A 21,272-nucleotide genomic window follows, 5' to 3' on the forward strand; every position below is an offset into this window, starting at 1 on the left:
CCAAGTACCCATCATTCAGTTTCAAGTTATGTACATACGATAATCTTGTTTCATCTGTAGACCTTACTTCCCCAAAACATAGATTGTTATCAAGCGAATTCGAAATACTGTAGTATTTTATTCATAAAAATGTAAATCTAAGAGTTTAGGATTTTTAAAAAGTCCAACAATATCATTATTACACCTTAAAAAAAAAGCCAGTAATTAAAATATTTTTTCCAGTGTTCAGATTCTCTGATTGTCACATACATTTTTCATTTAATAGTTGGATTTTCAAGACAAGATCCAAACACAGCCTGTGCATTGTATTTAATTGTTAATTGGTATGTCTCCTGGGCTTCCCTGGTGGCTCAGCAGTAGAAAATCTGCCTGCAATTCAGGGGATGCAGGTTTGATCCCTGGGTTGGGAAGATTCCCTTGGAGAAGGAAATGGCAACCCACTCCAGTATTCTTCCTTGGGAAATCCCAGGGACAGAGGAGCCAGGTGGGCTACAGTCCATGGGGTTGCAAAAGAATTGGATACAACTTAGCAACTTAATAACGTGTCTCCTGGGTCTCTTAATCTAGAACAGTTCCCTCTCTTCTTTTTCTTTTCTTACCATTTGCTGCTTGAAGACATTGGTTATTTTTCTGTAGACTTCCCATGTTTTAGATTTAAGTGATAACATCTCTATGGTGTGTTTCATATTCCTCTGTTCTTTTTATTTTCTATAATTGAGACAGCATGCTTTTAATTTGAGAACTTTCCTACCATAGCACTGTGTTAAACTTAATTTTTAAGATATATATATTCATATATATACTTATTACATTAATATTGTGTCTTTTTCAGACATTGCTAAAACTGCTTTGAAAGTAAAGTGTTAGTCACTCAGTCATGTCTGACTCTTTGTGATCCCATGGACCGTAGCCCGCCGGCTCCTCTGTCCATGGGCTTCTCCAGGCAACAATACTAGAGTGGGTTGCCCTGCCCTCCTCCAAGGGATCTTCCCAACCCAGAGATCGAACCTGGGTCTCCTGCATTGCAGGCAGGTTCTTTACCATCTGAGCCACCAGGGAAGCCCAAAACTGCTTTAATAATGATATAGACGCAAATGTGAGTCCAACTGGTAAAAGTCACGTCTGGCATATTTAGGTAAAAATCAGGAATTTTGCAGGTAGGAAGGGAATTTGAATGACCCAGTTGATTTTTGAGGTTGTTCCTGTTTTTTGTCCTTCCTCCCCTGCCTGCCTCATTGGCTGAAGAGTTATTGTAGGAAATATGGCGCCAAATTTCTAGGATAGTTAAAGAATATTTTCAAGTTCATACAGACAAGTTTTATTCAAGGGACTAGCACAAAATTATTTAAAATCTCTATAATCGATGTTTTACTTTCTTTAATGAGTCCTCAAAGATTCTTGATAATTCCTAATATAAAACAATCTGGACTTTGTAAAAAGTCACTTCTGATCACAGGGGATACAGATCTTCATTTAAATATGGTTATTGCTATTGACTGTGGTTACCGTTAGGAACCACTGGATACCATGTAGAGTGTTTTTTGATAGAGCTTCGATGTCAGTAGGCTAGAAATGACGGAAAGGAATGGTAGCATGGGGTTTGTGTGCTAGCTTGTTGTGCTCAGTTGCTCAGATGTGTCTGACTCTTTGCAACCCCTGCAGCCTGCCAGGCTCCTTTGTCCATGGGATTTCCCAGGTAAGAATACTGGAGTGGATTGCCATTTTATACTGCAGGGGATCTTCCCGACTTAGGGATCAAACTCACGTCTCTTTTGTCTCCTGCATTGGCAGGCGGATTCTTTACCACTGAGCCACTTGGAAAGCCATCGTGGGGTTAGACTGCTTTATTGTGATAGGAAGAAGCTGAAACATTTTTGTTTGTTTTACTTTTTGTCATCCCTTCTTCCATCTCTCATTGCCTCTCCCATCCCCTCATCACTCTCCACTCCCTTCTGTGCTTCCTTCCTCCCTGTGGCATCATCTGATACTTTTGTTCTTTCTTTAATGGTCTCCCTTACCTCTTCTTTTAGATGTTTTTCAAAACATAATAAAATAAAAATTCAAAAGGGAAAACAGGGAAATCCAGAAAGAAACTGTGTGATCAGTGTCCTGAGATCCTGTTGGCATTCCGGTGGTCCTCCCTTTCTCCCCAGCCTGCTGTGCATCACCCCGACACCTGGCAAATTCTGAAGTTGCCTCAGCTTGCCTGGATTCTGAAGAGCCTCCTCTGGCAGTCACAAAGCCTTTGTGCCTTTTAGACTGCTATAGGCATGTGGGCCGTGCGTGTCTGTCTCTGTGTGTCTGTGAGTGTGTGTTTGCATCTGCACACATGAGATTTACTTTTGTGACAGGCTCAGTCTGCAGAAACCAAACATCCTCCTTATGCTGCCATTAAAATACATTTATTCCTGTGATACTGCTTTTCTGGATTTTTGAGAGATAAAAATCCCCTCCTTGGAGATAATCAGCCTATCTACATGTATCTAGTAGATAATAATTATTTGTTCAAAGAAGCAGATCTTTAAATGATAAAGAACATGGTGTAAGGAACAAGGAATGACAGTCCATTTGCTACTCTGTTTGTTTTCAAAGAACCAATAAGGGCACTATGTCTACTCCCAGGCTTTTGTTTTTTTTGTTTTTAATTTTATTAAAATTTGTTTTTTTCTTTCCTGCACTGAGATGTAAAATCTTCGGTGTGGTGGGAGAGTTTAAAGGAACAGAGTTTAGGAAGCTGGGTTGTATGAGTGGGAGGTGAAGTTCTATGCAGGTTGGTGTTGAGACAGTGGGGAGGCTCCTGGTTTGGGATGCTGGATGGGAGGGGTTCTTTAAAGAAGAGAGCATCTGGGAATATATGCTGCAGGGGGAGGTGTTTGCCAATGGGTGTGGGGTTGTGTGGAGAGGTGTGGTTTGTGTGCAGAGATGCCAGAGGTTGAGGATTTAGAGATGAGAGGAAATAATTGTGAAAAAGGAGGGTATGTTTGTAAAAGCAGAGTTGAGAAGCCTGGGGGTTTAACTGAGGATGGTGTTTGGATAACGGAGGCTGGGGAAACCAGGCTGCTTCGGGGTTTCTGAAATGAGAATATTGCTAGACAAGGAAGTGTGTGTTCCTGAAGCTTCTAATTACCCTCCCCCCATCACGTTTTCATGTTGAGATTAGTGGAAAAAGAGGAAGGTTTTGTGTCCATTGTTCTCCATTCTTAAGCTTGGAGTTTGGGGCTGAACTAGTTTTCATCGTTTTTCCTATTCAGTCCTCTAAAGCTTCCTCCCTCAGGCCCTATCGTCACCACAGAATCTCCCCCCCAGTTCTCCCCACCACACACACACAGACAATGGCACTGCTTCTGACAGACTGCTCTAAGCTGGTGTCTGAATTCAATTACATGTCATCAGTGCTTGCTTTAAAACATTGCCATACCATAAACATCGGTGCTGAAAGAGGCTGGCCTGTGGACCACCATGCACTGGGAGAGCTTAAACACCAGTCTTCAACCACTGTCTGTGACAAAATATGCTCCCAGAGCCAGTTCCTCAGCTCTAAGGCCCCTGTAGGACAAGATAGAAACTCAAACTGTTTCATAAGGTGGAAATTTTAACCTAAACCCTCCTGAGTTTTAAGATTCTTGTTCTGAATTTGCTTCTGTACCCAGTGGCTCAGTGATAAAGAAAGAATCCGTCTAAAAAAAAAAAAAGAATCCATCTGCCAATGCAGAAGAGGCATGTTCTATCCCTGGGTCAGGAAGATTCCCTGGAGAAGGGCATGGCAACCCACTCCAGTATTCTGGCCTGGAGAATTCCGTGAACAGAGGAGCCTGGTGGGGTACAGTCCATGGGGTTGCACAGAGTCGGACACAACTGAGTGAGCATGCCAGCGTGCCACGCCAATCTACATCCTTTCCCCAGCAATATGAAAAGGTTTCTGCTTTTTGGTGACTTGCTCTAGCAGTCCCCTTTTGATTAATTCCTGCTGTATTGTATGATCCTGAGAAGTGTTTGTGCATGGCAATATAAAATGACAAGTACCATGTTGTATTTTTTAAGGATTCTCCAAACTCTTGGTGTAAATTACCTGGAAAACTGAATTTATATATATAGGTCAGACTTTAAATCTCTGTCCTCTAAAACAGTACACACAACACAACAGATGCTTCATTTTAATTTGTTTGTTTTTTTTTTAAAACTTTGCTCCCTGGGTGTGTTTTCATTATCTTGAAACCCAGATCCCTACAGTTCTGGCCTTCACAGTGCTCTGAAGCTCACCATTGGTGACTTACAGTTTGGTTAGAATTAACCTCACTATGATGTTATTTGGTACAAATAGAGCTGGAAAATGATCTTTTAAAATGCACACCAGCATTGTGCCAAAGAAAAAAAGAATCTACCAAGAAACTTGCAAACATCATCCTTGAGATTAGTTTTCCCAATAATTTACTTCTCAAGGGAAAAATGTACTGTGACTTGCTATGCTGCCTTCCAAAGATCTCTAAGTGACTCCTGGCATTCTCTAATTGACAATAGCATGATATACACTTCAGGTGATAAAAATAACAAGAGCTCTGGAGGGACTAAATTTATGGATTGAAAAGTAAGCCCAGACGTTTCAATGCACACTGACTTCTTTCCCGTTTAGACGTCCCCATGTTGTCTTTTCTCTCAGATGGGCCCCAAATGGCTTCTTCCCTTTTCCATGCCCAGTTCTCTTTCTGTTTATGTGCATAAAGTGTATGGAGCCATTAGGGCTCTAGGGACTGTTTTGCTTCCACAATAACATAAGGCAGTGATTTTATAATTTCCCTGAGACTTCTTTTTTGTTTACCAAAATGTGAAAGTGAAATCACTCAGTCATGTCCGACTCTTTGGGACCCCATGGGCTGTAGCCTACTAAGCTCCTCCGTCCACGGGATTCTCCAGGCAAGAGTACTGGAGCGGGTTGCCATTTCCTTCTCCAGGGGATCTTCCCGACCCAGGGATCGAACTGAGGTCTCCCGCCTTGAAGGCAGACGCTTTACCCTCTGAGCCACCAGGAAACCAAAAAGAAATAGCAGTGAAGATCAAGAATCCAGTCTGGAAACCTTGGAATCATCCTAGCCTCCTCTTTACACGTGTTAACACAGACTTCTTTCCCGCTGCGCTTCCACTTGTGTGTCACTTTGATAACCCCCTTTCACCTCCCACTGTTCTAGTTCTTCCTCTGCTTCTTTCCCTAACCTCAGCTGCAGTCTTTAATGCATTGTCTGCACGGTCCATCACATCACTATCTCCCTCTCTCCTGGGGAATTAAACCCAGTGCTTCCCATTGTATATCCTCTGCCCTCCTGCCTCTGCTTTCCTTGCCTTCATTTCATCTCATTGAAAGTATGTTACTACTTCCTGTTGTATGTTTCCCTATACTCTTCCCACCTCTAGGCCTCCACTCTTATGATCTCACCCACAATGAAAAGAATACCCTGGAAGTAGGGAAGGAGAGAGGTATCAGGAGCCACTGTAGTCACTCCTAGGGTCAGAAAGGCACCTGTGTGATTCTCCACCTTTTGAGTCGAATTGATTTGTGGAATTAAGTCTTGAAGATCTCAAACTGACACAAGGATCCGTACATATGTATTCAGCTGAACTGAACTGATGGCCGGTATACTCAGCTTCAGTAACTTGAGTGAATTACATGTTTCTACTTGATGACAAATCTTTAAATGCACAACTTCTTACACATCATTAACAAACCCAAAAGGCTGAAATGAAAAACTAGAGTATGAAGCATGAATATCTTAAAATATCCTCTAGAATGTTCTTCGATCCAAATCATCTGTAACTTTCTTCTGCGGTATGTATGGTGGAGAAATGTTGCATGACTGTTTCTTGGATGTGATTTATTATTTGCAAATGGCCTACTTGTCTCTTCCCTACAGACTGTGAACCCAATCTTTCAGCCAGCACTACTGTGGAATATTTTGGTATTTTGTTTGGCCAGCTAAACTGTGTCAGTAATTATGTTTCTTTTTTTTTCCTTTTTGGCTGAATTGGCTGTGTTGTGCAGCATGCAGGATCTTAGTTCCCTGACCAGGAATCAAATCCATGCCCCCTGCAGTGGAAGTGTGAAGTCCTAGCTACTGGACTGCCAGGGAATTCCCAATAATCACATTTTTTGATTAAAAAAAAAGTACATGTAAGGAGGAGGGGGGACCAAGTGTTGCCACCCTGTAGGGTAGTAAGAATACCGTATAGTAGTTTGGTACTTTCTAGTTTTGTTGGCTCAAAGGAAGAGGAAACAGAGTTTGGTAATATTTCATTTGGGTGATTGAGCAGCATTTGCAACTGCAAACAGGTTGAAATATATTAACACATTTTATCATCTAAGATGACATTAATGTCATATACTGCTCAGTCAAAAATTAAACTTTTATGTATCCATTTTGACATGAGGTGTTAAACCTTCAATTCTGTACCATTATAGTAAATATTGAAAATGCAGAGTTCTGGGCTCAGGGCTTAATTTCTAACTTCCATCGCACAGCATCTGCTCTGGCTTGCTTTCTGGATTCCTATCTTGCACTTAATTCTGTTTCCTATTTTGTATGCATTACCTTACAACCAGAGCTTTGCCCACTAACTGGCTTTAGTTCTTCTCTTGTTATTTTAACATCTGACTTGACGGATTTCCCTTTTTATCCTTGTCTAAAATACGCTAAATGGTTGGAGGATTGCTGTCAGATTTAAACCACACTTAAGTTAGGCATAGACTTGGACCCCACAGAATGTATCTTACATGATGGTGTAGATGGGAAAAGATTTAGGTAACTATGAGAGAGAAATACATAGTTAATAAATATAGAAAATAACTTGCTTTTTTTCTACACAATTTTTGTTATTAATTCTGTCAGAGACAGAATGTTTCCTGGATGTACCAATAGTCTGACCTCAGATGGGCTTGAGATTTTGTTTATATTTTTAAAACCTCAAAATTTTAGGTGTGGAGGTAACTTTATGCTATCATTGGATAATACCCATCAGATTCTCTTTCTTTCAGTGGGACTCCATTGTCATTTCTTCCTATCATAACTTACCCAGACTACCCCTCTCACTGGGTTAGCTCCCCTCCATCTGTCAACCAGTCCTTTACCAACCTGTCAGTCAGTCCTCTATTAAGGCATGCATCACATTGTGTAGCATTTATTCATATGTGTATTTTCCACTTTGGATTGTAAGCTATGTATTAGCAGGAAATACTATCTTTGACCACATACTTTCCAGGGCCTAGCTCAAAGCCTGGTTTATAGTAGGCACTTAATGAAGATTAGCACCTTCATAGTAACAAACAACTGTCAAATCTCAGTGGCTTAAGACAATCTTGGATTGGCAAAGGCCCTCTTCCCCATTATCCTCACTGAGGGAGGTAGGCTAAGGAAGCCTTTACAGACTTGGACACAAGAGGGGTATGGAAATGGTGAATCATGCCAGCTCTTGATGTTTCAGCTTGGAACTGACACATCACTTTCTCTCATATTTCATTGATCAAAGCAAGGGACATAGCCACACCTAATGTCATAAGGATGAGGAAGAACAACACTGCAGTGTTTCTGAAAGGGAAGAACAGAATAATAGTGAGCAACACCAATGCCTGTTAAGCCAGTGTCTGAGATGTGGTAGGCACTTAATACATAATTAATGAATGAAGTACCTAAAACTACCTGTTAGGATTTTAATTTTTTCTATACCATGAGCAGAATCACCTCAAGTAATGAAATAATCTAATAACTACTTTTAAAAAATGAGCATACTAATATTATCTAAGCTATATTCAACAAACATCTGGAGACCTTTTGGGCAACACTTTGTTCATTTATCCATATTAGGGAAGTGATTAGGGGTATATATTAGTTACATTTGATTTTACACTTTCGGATGTATAAAGTATGGAATGGTCACAGCAAAGTGAAAGTATCAGTTGCTCAGTTGTGCCTGACTCTTTGTGGCCCCATAGACTATAGCCTGCCAGGCTCCTCCGTCCATGGAATTCTCCAGGCAAGAGTAGTGGAATGGGTTAGCCAGTCCCTTCTACAGGGGATCTTCCTGACCCGGGAAGCAAACCTGGGTCTCCTGCACTGCAGAAAGATTCTTTACTGTCTGAGCCATCAGATTTGTATAATTATGATTTTCCCCTGACTCTTTTAGATTTGGAAGAAAACATCAAAGGCTTCAACTGACATATTAAGTTAGTCTGATCAATAAGTTCTTTAACCTTTTTTTTTTTGGAAGAATTAGTGTCTGGCTGGAAAATTGGACAAGAGCTTAGGAAAAATGAACATCTACTCAACTTAAAAGTGAAGTCCTGCTTCAGATTGTATGTTAGTATTTTACACTAATTTTTTCATTCATTGTTAAGGCAACCCAAACACATGGTATAAATTGTGGAAATTACAAACTAGTTTGAGAAAGATGAATTAAAAATCACTGTTGCTGCTGCTGCTAAGTCACTTCAGTCATGTCCAACTTTGTGCGACCCCAGAGACGGCAGCCCAGCAGGCTCCACCATCCCTGGGATTCTCCAGGCAAGAACATTGGAGTGGGTTGCCATTTCCTTCTCCAGTGCGTGAAAGCTAGTGTGATTTATTTCATTCCATTGTTATTGTTGTAAAATGAACATATAGCATATGGAAGAGGAAAGAGAAGATACTGGCCTGTAATAAGGGGGTGGCAATGGAAATAGCAAGAAATGATCAGATTCAGACAATGTTTTAAGGACAGTGTTGATAGGATTTGTTGATGGATAAAATGAGAAAGGAGGGAATGAAGAAGTGACAGATGGTAGAGGATAGAGGATATAATGATAGAGGAGACCAATGATGACTCCTTAGATTCTGGCTTAAACATTTGTGTGTAATTCATGTGTATGCTGCTGCTGCTGCTAAGTCGCTTCAGTCGTGTCTGACTCTGTGCGACCCCAGAGACGGCAGCCCACCAGCTCCCCCGTCCCTAGGATTCTTCAGGTAAGAACACTGGAGTGGGTTGCCATTTCCTTCTCCAATGCATGAAAGTGAAGAGTGAAAGTGAAGTTGCTCAGTCGTGTCCGACTCTCAGCGACCCCATGGACTGCAGCCTACCAGGCTCCTCCGTCCATGGGATTTTCCAGGCAAGAGTACTGGAGTGGGTTGCCATTGCCTTCTCCGAATTCATGTGTATAGGTGGGTGTGTATATAAGGCTGCACCCATTGTATGTATGGTTTTTAAAAATTTACTAAACATTATATTAATGTACTTTTTATGTTATAAACATACCTCAAAATAAGATTTTAAGTGGTTTAATATTCACTCATGACATACTATGGCTTTTAATTTTCTCCTTATTGTTGGGAAATTAGAGTATTTTTTCCCTTTTAATAAATAGCATGGTAATGTTCTCAGGTTCCACCTACTTCCTTGTTTCCTCAATTCAAAAGAATTTGACGTGAGGGAATTGGCCATGGTTTGCTGGAATTTCAACATGGCAAACCAACATGTGATGCAGTTAGTCGGAAATAAAAGGAACCAAGACTGGATAGAGGTCATCTTGATTTCAGTCCTCCAAGGGGGACATGGTGAGATAGCTATAGCTTGAGCCAGACTGGTGTTGCTTTCAAGGTCAGAATTGGTGGTGGTAGACAATTGTTGAGAGGGACATTTGTGACCTGTCAAGACCCAGAGGGCAGGCCAGACCCCAGCTGGGAAGCAATTCTAAAGGAGAATCTTTAAAAAAAATTTTTGAGTTCCAGTTCAAAAGATAATCATGTTTTTTTTTTTCATAAGGGCAGGGCTTTGGGTTGGAGGATAGAGACCCCAAGGCAGAGCTTGTTGGGGGGAAGCTGAAGCTTTGAGGGTGTGAGGACTCAGCCCATCACTAGGATTTAAGCAGCCAGACTGTTTCTTGGCCCGACTCTGTGGGTGAAAGGCAGTTCCTTATTAGGCTGCCTGCATTTGCCCAGGAAATCTGTGAGGCTGAGCAAGCAAGATGAAGATCCTCCATCTGAGGCAGGGAGGGAGTGGGGAAGGCTGTGATGGATAATTGAAAACTTGTGTTCATTGAGTGTCTCTCCTGTGGGACAGTGGGAGGAGGGACTGGAGATATGATAGAAATACTGTACATAACACTCTTCCTTAAACTTGTATGTCGGTCACAGAAACAAGCACATTATGATATTTATTACTAACCAAATGTGATTCTGTTTACATATTACATATTACATATTACAGAGATGTAGTAACTGGTGTCTGAGGTGCCTAAGAAGTTGGAGGACAGTCTTAGCAGTGCCTGAGTTCAATGGGAATGTTTAAACTGCATTTTCACTTTGATGATAACTTAAAGAAAGTATTTTGATCAGTTTAAAATATAACCTTTCACATTGGTAGGGTTAGTTTATAATGAAAAGACATTTTTATAGACTATAACTTTAGTTTCTTAAGTTAATATTGTTCAAACTAGGGTCCAAAACATATTCTTATAGGTGTATCCATTTAAAAATTCTTTTATTCACTGTGGAAACTAGAATGTTAATCTGAACCTCAAAGGATATGTGGGTTCATATGGGTGTAAAAGAAGGAGAAAGGTGTTTCCATGAGAGGAGAGTGTTAGATCAAGGATGATCTTGGTGCCTCTGGGATACCTGGGAACTTGAAGGATATATCAGTTTCAGGGTTCTAGATATTCTATCTGACACTGATATGTCAGGAATGTAGGGACCACTCTTCCCTCTACTATTGTAAATACCTACCTTCTTCTGATGGATGCAGGAAATTTTTTAAGTCTTTTTGTTGAGAAGTTAACCCTCATAGTCCTCTTTTAAAGAATCATCTTCTAACCCTCATGTTATTGATCATAAAATTTCCTTTCTCTGCTAGAATGTGAATTTAGTTTCTTTAGAACTTCTGAGTGGTTAATGTTTCTTACAGAGACATCTAAAGGAAAGCCCATTGCCTCATCCCTTCAGGTGTTCGCTAGGTACTCAGCAAGCAGGTGGTCCTCCAGGGAGTAGAACACTAAAGGGTCATTGTCTTTTTTAGGTACCACCCCCTCATCTTGCACCTGTACTTGCTGTTAGGGATTTGTTCCTCTCAAATATCACTGATGTTCTCTTGAATTATTTTTCTTTTGCTCAGAAAACATCCCAGATCAGTGGTCTTTAGTCACCTTCATTTTGCAGGACAGCTTTACTAGGTTTATTACTAAAACAGCAACGTATCGGATTGCCAGCCTATTACTGTACCCACGTAGGCTAACGAGTGGTTGGTCTTTTTAAATATTTGTTAAGTAAAGCTCCCTCTCTCTCTCTTTTTTTTTTTCTTTGCAGATTCCAACAAGATTATGGCAGAGCAGAGCCACATGCAGAAGCAGCTGGATTTACAGAATGGTAGCTTAGAGGCAGGCTTTGTGGAGAACTCCCTCGAAAACGATTCCCAAAACATGATGGAGAGCCTGAGCCCAAAGAAATATTCTTCCAGTCTGAGATTTAAAGCCAATGGAGACTGTTCTGGCTCCTATTTAACCCTCTCACAACCTGTGCCTGCTAAAAGAAGCCCTTCTCCTTTGGGAACCAGTGTCAGAAGTAGCCCTTCTTTGGCCAAAATTCAGGGAACAAAGCAGTTCTCTTGCGATGGAAGTGACAAAAGTATTTCCATGAAACCGCCCACCCCTTTACGCAGCACCTCACCCTCCCTTAGTGGATATGCACTTGGGAGAGCAGACTTTGATCATTTTCTTGGCCGGGACGCCGAAAGGTCCTTGAGGCTTTCAGAGAAGCCTCCCTATTCCAAATATAGCTCAAGGAATAAATCCCATGACAATGTCTACTTTCTTGGAGGGCTGGAAGGCCGAAAAGCATCTGGCTCGCTCCTGACCATGTGGAATGGAAGTTCCCTGAGTGACACTGGCTCCTCGCCCATCAACAGGTCAGGGGCGGCCAGCATGCCTTCAAGCCCAAAGCAAGCCAGGAAAATAAGCATCCAGGACAACCTGACACTTCAGCCCAAGTTGAGCAGACACCGGGACCCGGCATCTGAAAACATCAGTTTAAGAACCAGGAAGTACTCTAGCGGCAGCCTGAGTCACATGGGCGCCTACAGCCGCTCTCTCCCCAGGTTGCATAGAGCCACCGAGAACCAGTTGGCACCCCTCAGTCTGCCTCCAAGAAGCTCTCTGGGCAATTCCAAACGAACGAAACTGGGGGAAAAGGATCTACCTCATAGCATTATAGACAATGACAATTACCTGAATTTTTCTTCTTTGAGCTCAGGAGCTTTGCCCTATAAAGCCTCTGCCTCCGAGGGCAGTCCGTACGTGAGTTCCACCCTCAGTGTGCCTGCCAGTCCTCGAGTGGCTCGCAAGATGCTTCTGGCCTCCACCTCCTCCTGCACCTCTGACGACCTTGACAGGGCTTCCTACTCGGGTACCAGCCCTGGTCATTCGTTTCCTCCTGGGGAGCTGGACCGAGCGTTTGCAGCCAGAAGGAACTTCTCGTGTGGATCTGTCGAGTTTGATGATGCAGACTTGGACAGCCTCAGACAGGCCTCAGGAACCCCCCAGCCTGTCCTGCGGGAACGGAAAAGCAGCATTAGCTCCATTTCCGGACGAGACGACCTGATGGATTATCACCGGCGGCAGAGGGAGGAGAGACTCAGGGAGCAGGAGATGGAGCGATTGGTAACCTCTTCATCTGACTTAACCTCACTGTTTCATTGAGCAGCTTCTTGGAGACAAGCTCCAAGGATACATGTGGGCGTGGGGAATTTCCCTGTGTGCCAGCTCCTGGTGCCCCTTCCTAGCTTTCCTCCTGCTAACCTTCCTCTTCCCAAATCACTATTATTAGTCACATAGGGCTGTTTTGAAGGCCTACGTGTGCCTAATGTTATATTAAATTGCTCTGCAGAGGCCTCACAAGTATAAACTCTTGATAAATCTAACAAAAGTAGTTGTGAATTTTACTGAGTTTCTTTAAAAGTCTTATGGACTTTTAAGACTGTGAGGAAAAACTGATAGGTATTATTTACGTCATGAAATTTGAATGTATATGCTATGATGGTAATAGTGAAATGACAACTCACTGGGAATTAGGCAGTAAGTTTTTTCTGTATAGCAAGTTGTCTGAAAAGTTGAAAGGTTGTCCCAGTGGTGCTCAACCTTTTTTCTGCACTGTATACACACACATACACACACACACCACACATCATACTTCAGCCATGTCTTAATACATATAATGACTACAAACTTCGCATGTCCCCCAAAGTTACTGAGTTGTCTTTTTCTATGGATTTATGATTACTATAAAAATATTGAAAATAGTAAGAGGGAACAGGAGAGTCCCACTAATGAATGAGAACAAGCTGGCACATTTTTCTTTTCTCTTTTCTTTTAAGCATAAGTTTTTTAGGGTGAATACCTGTCAGATTATTTTGATTCATTAATGATTTCCTTAATGTGGGAAGCAGTAGGATGGTAGAGCTGATATTCTGAAGTATAGGAGTACCAAAGTATTTTAGTTACTAAAAAAAAGTATGCTAGAATAAGATTTCTGAATCCCATACAAAGCTAGTTAATGCCCGACCAGACAGTAAAATTTTAACTTTTGGATTATAATGAACTGAAACTATTTACATCTATACAGGACAGAATTTTCTTGAAATTTTAGAAAAGTAATTATCGGCATCAGTTGCAGCTCTTGGTAAGTTGATGTCTATCCTTACAGAGTTTCCAAATGTCCTGATCCATATACTAGTGAATGAAGACAAATGTGTATGCCCCAGAGAACTTGGTGTCCTGTGGGTGGGAATAGCAGTTTCTTTGTTACCATACATAATCTCCAAATATTTTTCATGATCACAAAAAGGCATTATATTTGGGCTTGATTCATTGACATAAATTAGAAAAGGTTGTAATTAGCATATAAAGGCCTTCTTGTATGTGACTAGCAAATCTAGCACTATACTGTACTGAACAACTCTCAATGATAGAACCAGAGAATCTATCTGATAATTTATTAAGGTATCTAAGCGAACATTTCAGTGGCTTCACCTCTCCAGAGGTCTTCCTTAAATGCTTTTATTTACTCTTCTCTTCTAAGGAAAAGAAACCAAACTTGAAGTTCATTGACAGCAGGTTTCATCTTTAGCATGTGTAAGTGTTGGTAAAGTTCTCTTTGCTCTAGTTTTCCCAAATCTGCTAAGGTTCCTGGAAATCCAGTGACCTTTCTTACTGCCTGTAAGGTTGGTGTCCTGTAAGCCCCAAACAGGTCCTAGATCAACTTCTTAGGAGAGGTTTTGGGTATTAACTCAGATATGACGTTATAACCCTTTTTCCTTTATAAAGAGCTTGTAATAAGAAATGAGGCTTATTTTTAAGTAAGACACTCTACATTTAGCTGCTATTACATTGTCTATTTGTCTGATTACATCCCAGTGAAATGGAAAACAGATTCTTATTGAGTGTATGCAAATAATGTTGTTGCCATTAAAAAGTAAAGTGACTCAGAAAAAAATATCACTTCCTGAATTCTGAGAGGCCGCGGAGAACAAACTGCCATTAAAAGAATGTTTCATTTAGTCTGCAAAATCAGAGTCAACTGAATTGAGGGTAAGAGAGAGATCAAGATGAATGGTAAAAAGGTTTTCCCCATCAGAAAATAGAACACTAAGATTAATGCCAATAATTTTCCGAAACACATATCTGCATTTGGAAATCAGATTTCCAGTTTCAGGTCCATGAGTTCTATATAATTAATTCTTATTCCTCTAGTCTTGAGTCATTAATTTGATTTCATATAGTCATTTATTTCTTGACTAAATGAAGTCCTGAAAGTCTGATTTAGTTCCTAGTACTATATGACACTTGCCTATATAATGCCAGATCTTTTGTCAGCCTCTGCCCGTAAGTCCATCCTTTGAAATATTAAGAGTAAAGAGTATCTGGTAAAGTTCTGTCCATGAGGCTCTGAGACTGTCTTTCTTTGTTAAAGGCACATCCTCATCTATAATTTAAGCAGTCTTTGGGTAAGCATGAGAGGAAACCACAGACTATTGGTTGAGGGTAAGGGCAAGTGCTATGGTTAATCTATAGTTAATTTAACAAACCTGATCAACAAGAAGGAAAGTTTGAATCTTCTATTATGCAATAGGATGTTGATCTTATTTAATTAGTGTTTCATGTAAGGATAAGAACATACTACAGAGGGTGAGGATATTGATGTATATCCAGGGCCTTTCCATAGGTATGCAGTCACCAAGCTTTATAAAATTTTATCTATAAAAATTAGATGAGGGAAGGCTGAGTTTCTCATTTGATCTGACAAATCTTCCTATGCATTTTTTGATAGTGTTGAGCTATTTATACAAAGGGTGTAGTGAATAAACCTAAATATTTCTAGCATTCTTTTTGTAAGGTTAAGAAAAAAAAAAAATCTTTGTCATTGCCCACCTCTGGGAAAACTTAGAGATAGTTCGAGTGCGAAAGGTATCTTTGAAAAATTTGTTTTCCTGAATTTAGGGTCTGATCTTGGGAAAGCAAAATCAAATATTAATTAGAGATTAATAATATAGGATTATGGATGCCTGAGAAAAAGAATGTTGCAGTTTGATTACCTAATAAAGTGAGGATAAATTATTTATTATAAATAATAAGCCTTAAAGTAATCAGAAATGACCTATTTTGATCATTTTAAATATGCAAGTATATATCCCAGTTAGGACAAGACACAACAGATTATTCTTTTCAGATGCTGAAACTCTTATCTCTGGACAGATTACAAAAATAAACTTTCACTACCTTTTGTAAGCATAGGCTGATTTCTCTAAGATTAGTAAGTAGGTCCTTTCATTAGGAGATAACTCTATTTTAGCTTTACATTAATAGGATGCTTCTCATAAAAAAGTTACTTCATAAATGAACTCATCAGTACTATTCAAATTTTGCCAAAATTTTAACATTTTATTACATCTTTACAGAACTAACTTTGTAAATGTTATAAACCAAGGCAAATATGCTCCTTTTCTGCAAATCTCAAATTTTCATGTAATTTTATTCAAAGTACCGTTGATTTACAATATTGTATTACTTTCAGATGTACAACATGGTGATTCAGTATTTTTATAGATTGTATTCCACTTAAAGTTATTATAAGATATTGACTATATTCCCTGTGCTATCCCATATATCATTGTAGTTTTTTATTTTATATATAGTAATTTGTGCCTCTTAATTCCCTACTCCTATAAGTCCCTCCCCACTACCCTCTCCCCACAGGTAACTACTAGTTTGTTCTCTATGTCTGTGAGTCTGTTTCTGTTACGTTTATTCATTTATTTTTTAGATTCTACATGTAAGTGCTAACGTACAATATTTGTCTTTCTCTAGCTGACTTATTCATTAGGCTTAATATCCTGCAGGTTCATCTGTGTTGCTGCAAATGGGAAAACGTCATTCTTTCTGTAGCTGAGTAATATTCCATTGTCTCTGTATACCACATCTTCTTTTCTCGTCATCTGTCAATATATCTACTTGTTCGAAAGTGATAGTCATTTAAATTCTAAAAGATCTACATTTTGTACTCCCTCCCCCACATTTTGAGTTTCGGATGTCATGTTTTACATCTTCATGTCTATCCCTTAGTTGTTTACTGTAGTTATAATTGATTTTACAATTTTTGTCTTTTAGTCTTCCTGCTCGATTCTTATAGTTGATCCACAGCCTTTGCTATAAATTTGCCCCACCTGTGGGATTTTTCCTTTCCTGTAAATTCTCACTTCTTATTGTAGCCATTGGTTTTCCTCTTAGAGAAGACCGTTTAACACTTCTTTTAGGGTCACTTTAGAACTGATGAACTCAATATTTTCTTGTCTGAGAAGGACTTCATCTCTTCTTCCCTTCTGAAAGATAACCTTGTTGGGTAGAGTATCCTAGGTTGCAGGTTTTTCCCTTTCAGTATTTTAAATATATGGTGCTACTCCCTTCTGGCCCGCAAAGTTTCTGAAGAAATAAGAACTGATAACTTTGTGGGGATTCCCTTGTATGTAGCTCTGTTTTTCTCTTGCTGCCTTTAAAATTCTCTTTATAATTAACATTTGCCATTTTAATTATGATATGTCTTGATGTGGGTCTTTTCCAATTCATCTTGTTTGGAACTACCTATGCTTCCTGCACCTGGATATCTGTTTCCTTCTTCAGATACATTTTCCACCCCATCTCTCTCTCTCTTCTTCTTGAGGGAACCCTGTAATGTGAATATTATAGTGCTTGATACTGTTTCAGAGGTTCCTTAAACCATCCTCATTTTTTAAAATTTGTTTTTCTTTTTGTTATTATGATCAGGTGATTTCCTTTTTTTCTATCTTTTAGATCACTTATCACTAGGTGTATCACCTCGTCTTCTTTTAATTCCTTCTAGTGTATTTTTCATTTCTGTTATTGTATTCTTCAGCTCTGACTGGTTCTTTTTTTTTTTTTTTCTAGTTCCTTGTTGAAATTCTCACTGTGTCCATCTATTCTTTTCTCAAATACAGTTGTAAGCACTTTTATAATTAATGCTTTTAATTTTTTACCTGGTAAATTATCTAATCTTTAGGGGTGTTCTCAGCACTGTTTTTTGTTCTGCTATTTGAAACAAACTCCTATGTCTTCTAATTTTGTTTAAATTTCTCTGTTTCTCTGGAATTAGGTGACTAGTGACCTGTTGCAGTTGTGAAGGTGTGTCCTTGTGTGGGAGTGTCCCTGTGCAGTCTGTGTGAACTCAGTGGCTGTAGTGGGAGAGTTGGATCTGAAGTGAGCATGGATGGCTGGGGTGTGTTGTCAGCTGTCACCTTTATAGGAGGTAACAATGGAGATGGAGAGGTGGAGCCAGGGCCTCTTGTAAACCTGGGCTTCTCCGATGCTTAATGACTGACATCCCTCTATTGGAGGCAGGGCCAGCTCTCAGGGTACTGGAGCAAAAGCCCTTTGGGTTGGATTCAGCCTGGTTCCATTCCCTCTAATTGTGTGCTTTCTCTTCACAGTGGCACTTCCACCCTAGAGAAGAGCAAGCCAGAGCTAGAAGGCCTGGGTTCGGCCCTGGGTTGAGACAGTCCCAGCAAGCTGGTCAGAGCCCCAGGCAGCTTCCAGTTTGTTGCCTTCAGGACCCCTTGCAGCCAAATCTGCCTTTACCCTTTTCAGAGACCGAACATGGTTGAGCTGGCTCTACTCTCCTCTGTATGGACATCCCTCTGTCTTCCAAAAACAGCAGCGTTGCCCTGGTATGGTGCAGCAATAGGGCAAGAGGGACTGCAGTAGGCACCCAGGCAGGGCTGCAGGGTAGGGTGGTTGTGAGAAACCATCTAGATCTCTGGGCAGTTTCAATCTGCTTTCTGCCCCTAGGTCTGGGAGTAAGGAAACGTGTGTGCTCTTCACAAGTGGAGTCTCAGTTTCTTACAGCCCTCCAGTAAGTCCCACTGGTTTTCAGAGCAGCTGAAGGGTCACATTTTCTGGCGTTTTACCTAGGACTGGGGTGCCCAGTATTTGGCTTGAACCCATCACTCTCCAGGGAGGATCCCTGAGCCAGTGATAACCCCTTCATCTTCTGCATCCCCTCCTGGAGATGCAAGTACCAGCATCATAGTTTTCCCTCCCTTCCTACTTGACTGTGTGTGGGCCCTTCTTTGCAGCCTTGGTTGTAGAAGAGCCTCCGATCTGTGCTCGTTGGAAGCTGCTCCACACATGGTTGTACTTGTAATGTGTTTGTGGTGGGGGCAGTTGAGCTCAGCACCCTCTTTCCACTATCTTGAACTCCCTAACATCCCCGTCTACAATTTTTTAATTTCTGCCAACTTTTGTTCTTCACAGTCTTCTTTCACTTTCTGGAACAACCAGACGCTAAGGCAAATGACTTAAGATATTGTAAATTATGTTTAAGGTGACACATCACAGAATGTAATTACTACTGATATAAAAACACTTACCACAATTATAATTCAGTGTAGTTGAACATACATTTTGTATTTTTTTAATCTTATACTGTATATAGAAATAATCTTAATATCTTTCCAGTAAACTAGTACAAGACATTAAAGAAGTTCAGATCAACTAATCTATGATAAAACTAATCTAATCTGAAAGATGAAATTGTACTTGTATTATACTATGCATTGATAAGATAATGCAAAGACATATAGCTGTTTTTTAAACTAAGTTATCAAATTAGTGTTTGATAATTTGTATAAAGCTTTTCTTTAGTCATATAAACTTGTTTTCCACAGAAAAGAAAACTGTTTCTGAAGTCAAGACTTTTGATGAAGAAGGTCTTTTTCTTAAAAAGAATACATTTAAAATTTTAGAATATCATTTGGGGGGAAATCTTGGGAATATTAGGTTTATTTAAATGCTTATTAGTCTCTATAAACCAATCATAGTAGAGGTCCTTTATTTTAATTTATTATTATCTTCAGGAAGTAGGAAAATATTTCACTCTCACACAGTGATATTTTTTCTCAGTTACAGAGACTGGGCAAAAAATATTGTCCTGATTTGAGTTCATAGATAGAAAAATAACAGATGAGAAAGAACGGCAAACAAATGCTAAACCATGCTCACTGGGGAAAGGCTGGCTTTTCCAGTTCTACCTCACAGATCACCAAGTGGTCAAATCATAAAACCAGATTCCCAGTTATTGCACCATTAATGCAGAAAATTATCAGTTATTTGCAAACCAAAACCCCGCTCAGACGTAGACAAGAATCAGAAACACAGAGTAGGTAAACACACACGTTAGAGGACAGTGAGTCAGTGGGGGTAAAGTTCTGCTGCCATTCGAGATTTACTCCAGGAGCCAAAGAAAGCTATGCCTGGGCTTCCAGCCCATGAGATATTGTTCATTTGGCTCTTCAGGATCCACTGGGACAATTAACTGGAATCTCCACGTTGTCAAAGCATAATTTTCAAAAAATAAACCCAACTCTTAAACAAATATAAAATTAATAGATGCCAAAGATTTATTGAATTCGTTAATGAGGAAACTGAGCGGGATACAGTAGATACACTAAGCATAATTTCTGTAGTATTTTTTAACTTAGGTATTGACTATCTCAGTGTTTCATTTGGATTTTTTTTACATGTGCAATCTTTATTTGAAAACTTAAGATAATTATTTAAAGTATTAAAGACTGAACCCTAATCATGAACCTCCAAAGACCTACTAATGGGGTATAACTGTTCACAGTGAGTCAACATTAAATAGCTTCCAACTGCTGCGCTATTTGAGTTGTTTCGTTTTTAATAATTTTTCTTCCTTCTTTCTTGCTGTAAGCTGCCAGTTTTTCTTTTGTCATTGTGCCAATCTTTTTTTAATTTATAACTTTTAGAAACCAGATATCAAGCCTTGTTTAAAAATATTGCCAACTATGAGTTACTAGGTGCAAGTGAGATCTTGAGAGGGTCCTGTGTGCGTGAAGTGTGTGTACTTCAGCTCATGGACCTTGTGACATCATTTTGGGCTGGTGAGTGGTCATTTTAACTTCCCAGTTCTGAGCTGTTTTCCAAGTAGAGGTAATGGATAAGGTACCTCTAATGGGCTGGGATGCTGATCTTTTGACAAACTAGATGTTTCAAAGACTAAAGAAATCATTATAAAGTAGACAAGATATTCTTTTGTTCATCTCATTTGAGTCCTGCCTCCCTTCCAGTAATATAGACGTAGTGAGGGCCCTCTAGTTCATCTTAAGGTCCAAGACCGTCAAAGTCATTTTAAGAAGAAAAGGGGAAAATTAAAAGCTTAAAGCAAATCCTCCTGCCTTTAGGACTCTATTTGGCTCCATCACCAAAAGCATCTGTGTGCTATTGTGGAGAACTGGTGGATTCCCACAGCTTTCTTTGTAGCAATCCAATGTTTTCTTTCTGGTTGATGACAGTCATCTGCAGTGCCTTGATAAACAGCATTGTTGCCATTTAGAACTATGTGGAACCACGCTTGGCATTCATTTCTCCATGCATGGAACAAGTTGTAATATGATGCCCATTCTCATAAGGCACCATGGAATAAGATTTTCTAACTTTTTACATACTCTACCACCCTGGAGATGAGGTTGACTTCCATGGTATTTATTACTTGAATAGGTGAAATGTCTGGGACAGCAATTGTCTGCAGTTTAGAAGACGTTTTGTTTTAATAGCCTCTCTGAAAGCCCTTTACCACAAAAGAATTTTAAGTTGCAAAGGGCTGGGACCGTGCCTGTCTTACTCACTGCTGTACATCTCTACCTCGTAACCAAGTATGCAGAATATAGGAAGCAATGTACAC

The 21,272-nt window shown here is 39.9% G+C and overlaps 1 protein-coding gene across 3 annotated transcripts in view; it reads left to right on the forward strand.

Moving 5' to 3' along the window:
• PHLDB2 (pleckstrin homology like domain family B member 2) overlaps nucleotides 1–21,272 on the forward strand; it is a 128,027-nt gene that overhangs the window by 20,559 nt on the left and 86,196 nt on the right. For all 3 annotated transcript variants that reach the window (XM_055568135.1, XM_055568137.1, XM_055568136.1), the window contains one exon: nucleotides 11,316–12,664. In XM_055568135.1, coding sequence (XP_055424110.1) covers nucleotides 11,316–12,664 — 1,349 coding nt within the window. The remainder of the gene's footprint in view (nucleotides 1–11,315; nucleotides 12,665–21,272) is intronic.

Source organism: Bubalus kerabau, chromosome 2, assembly GCF_029407905.1.
Source record: "Bubalus kerabau isolate K-KA32 ecotype Philippines breed swamp buffalo chromosome 2, PCC_UOA_SB_1v2, whole genome shotgun sequence".
In the NCBI taxonomy this organism is placed as follows: Eukaryota; Metazoa; Chordata; class Mammalia; order Artiodactyla; family Bovidae; genus Bubalus; species Bubalus kerabau.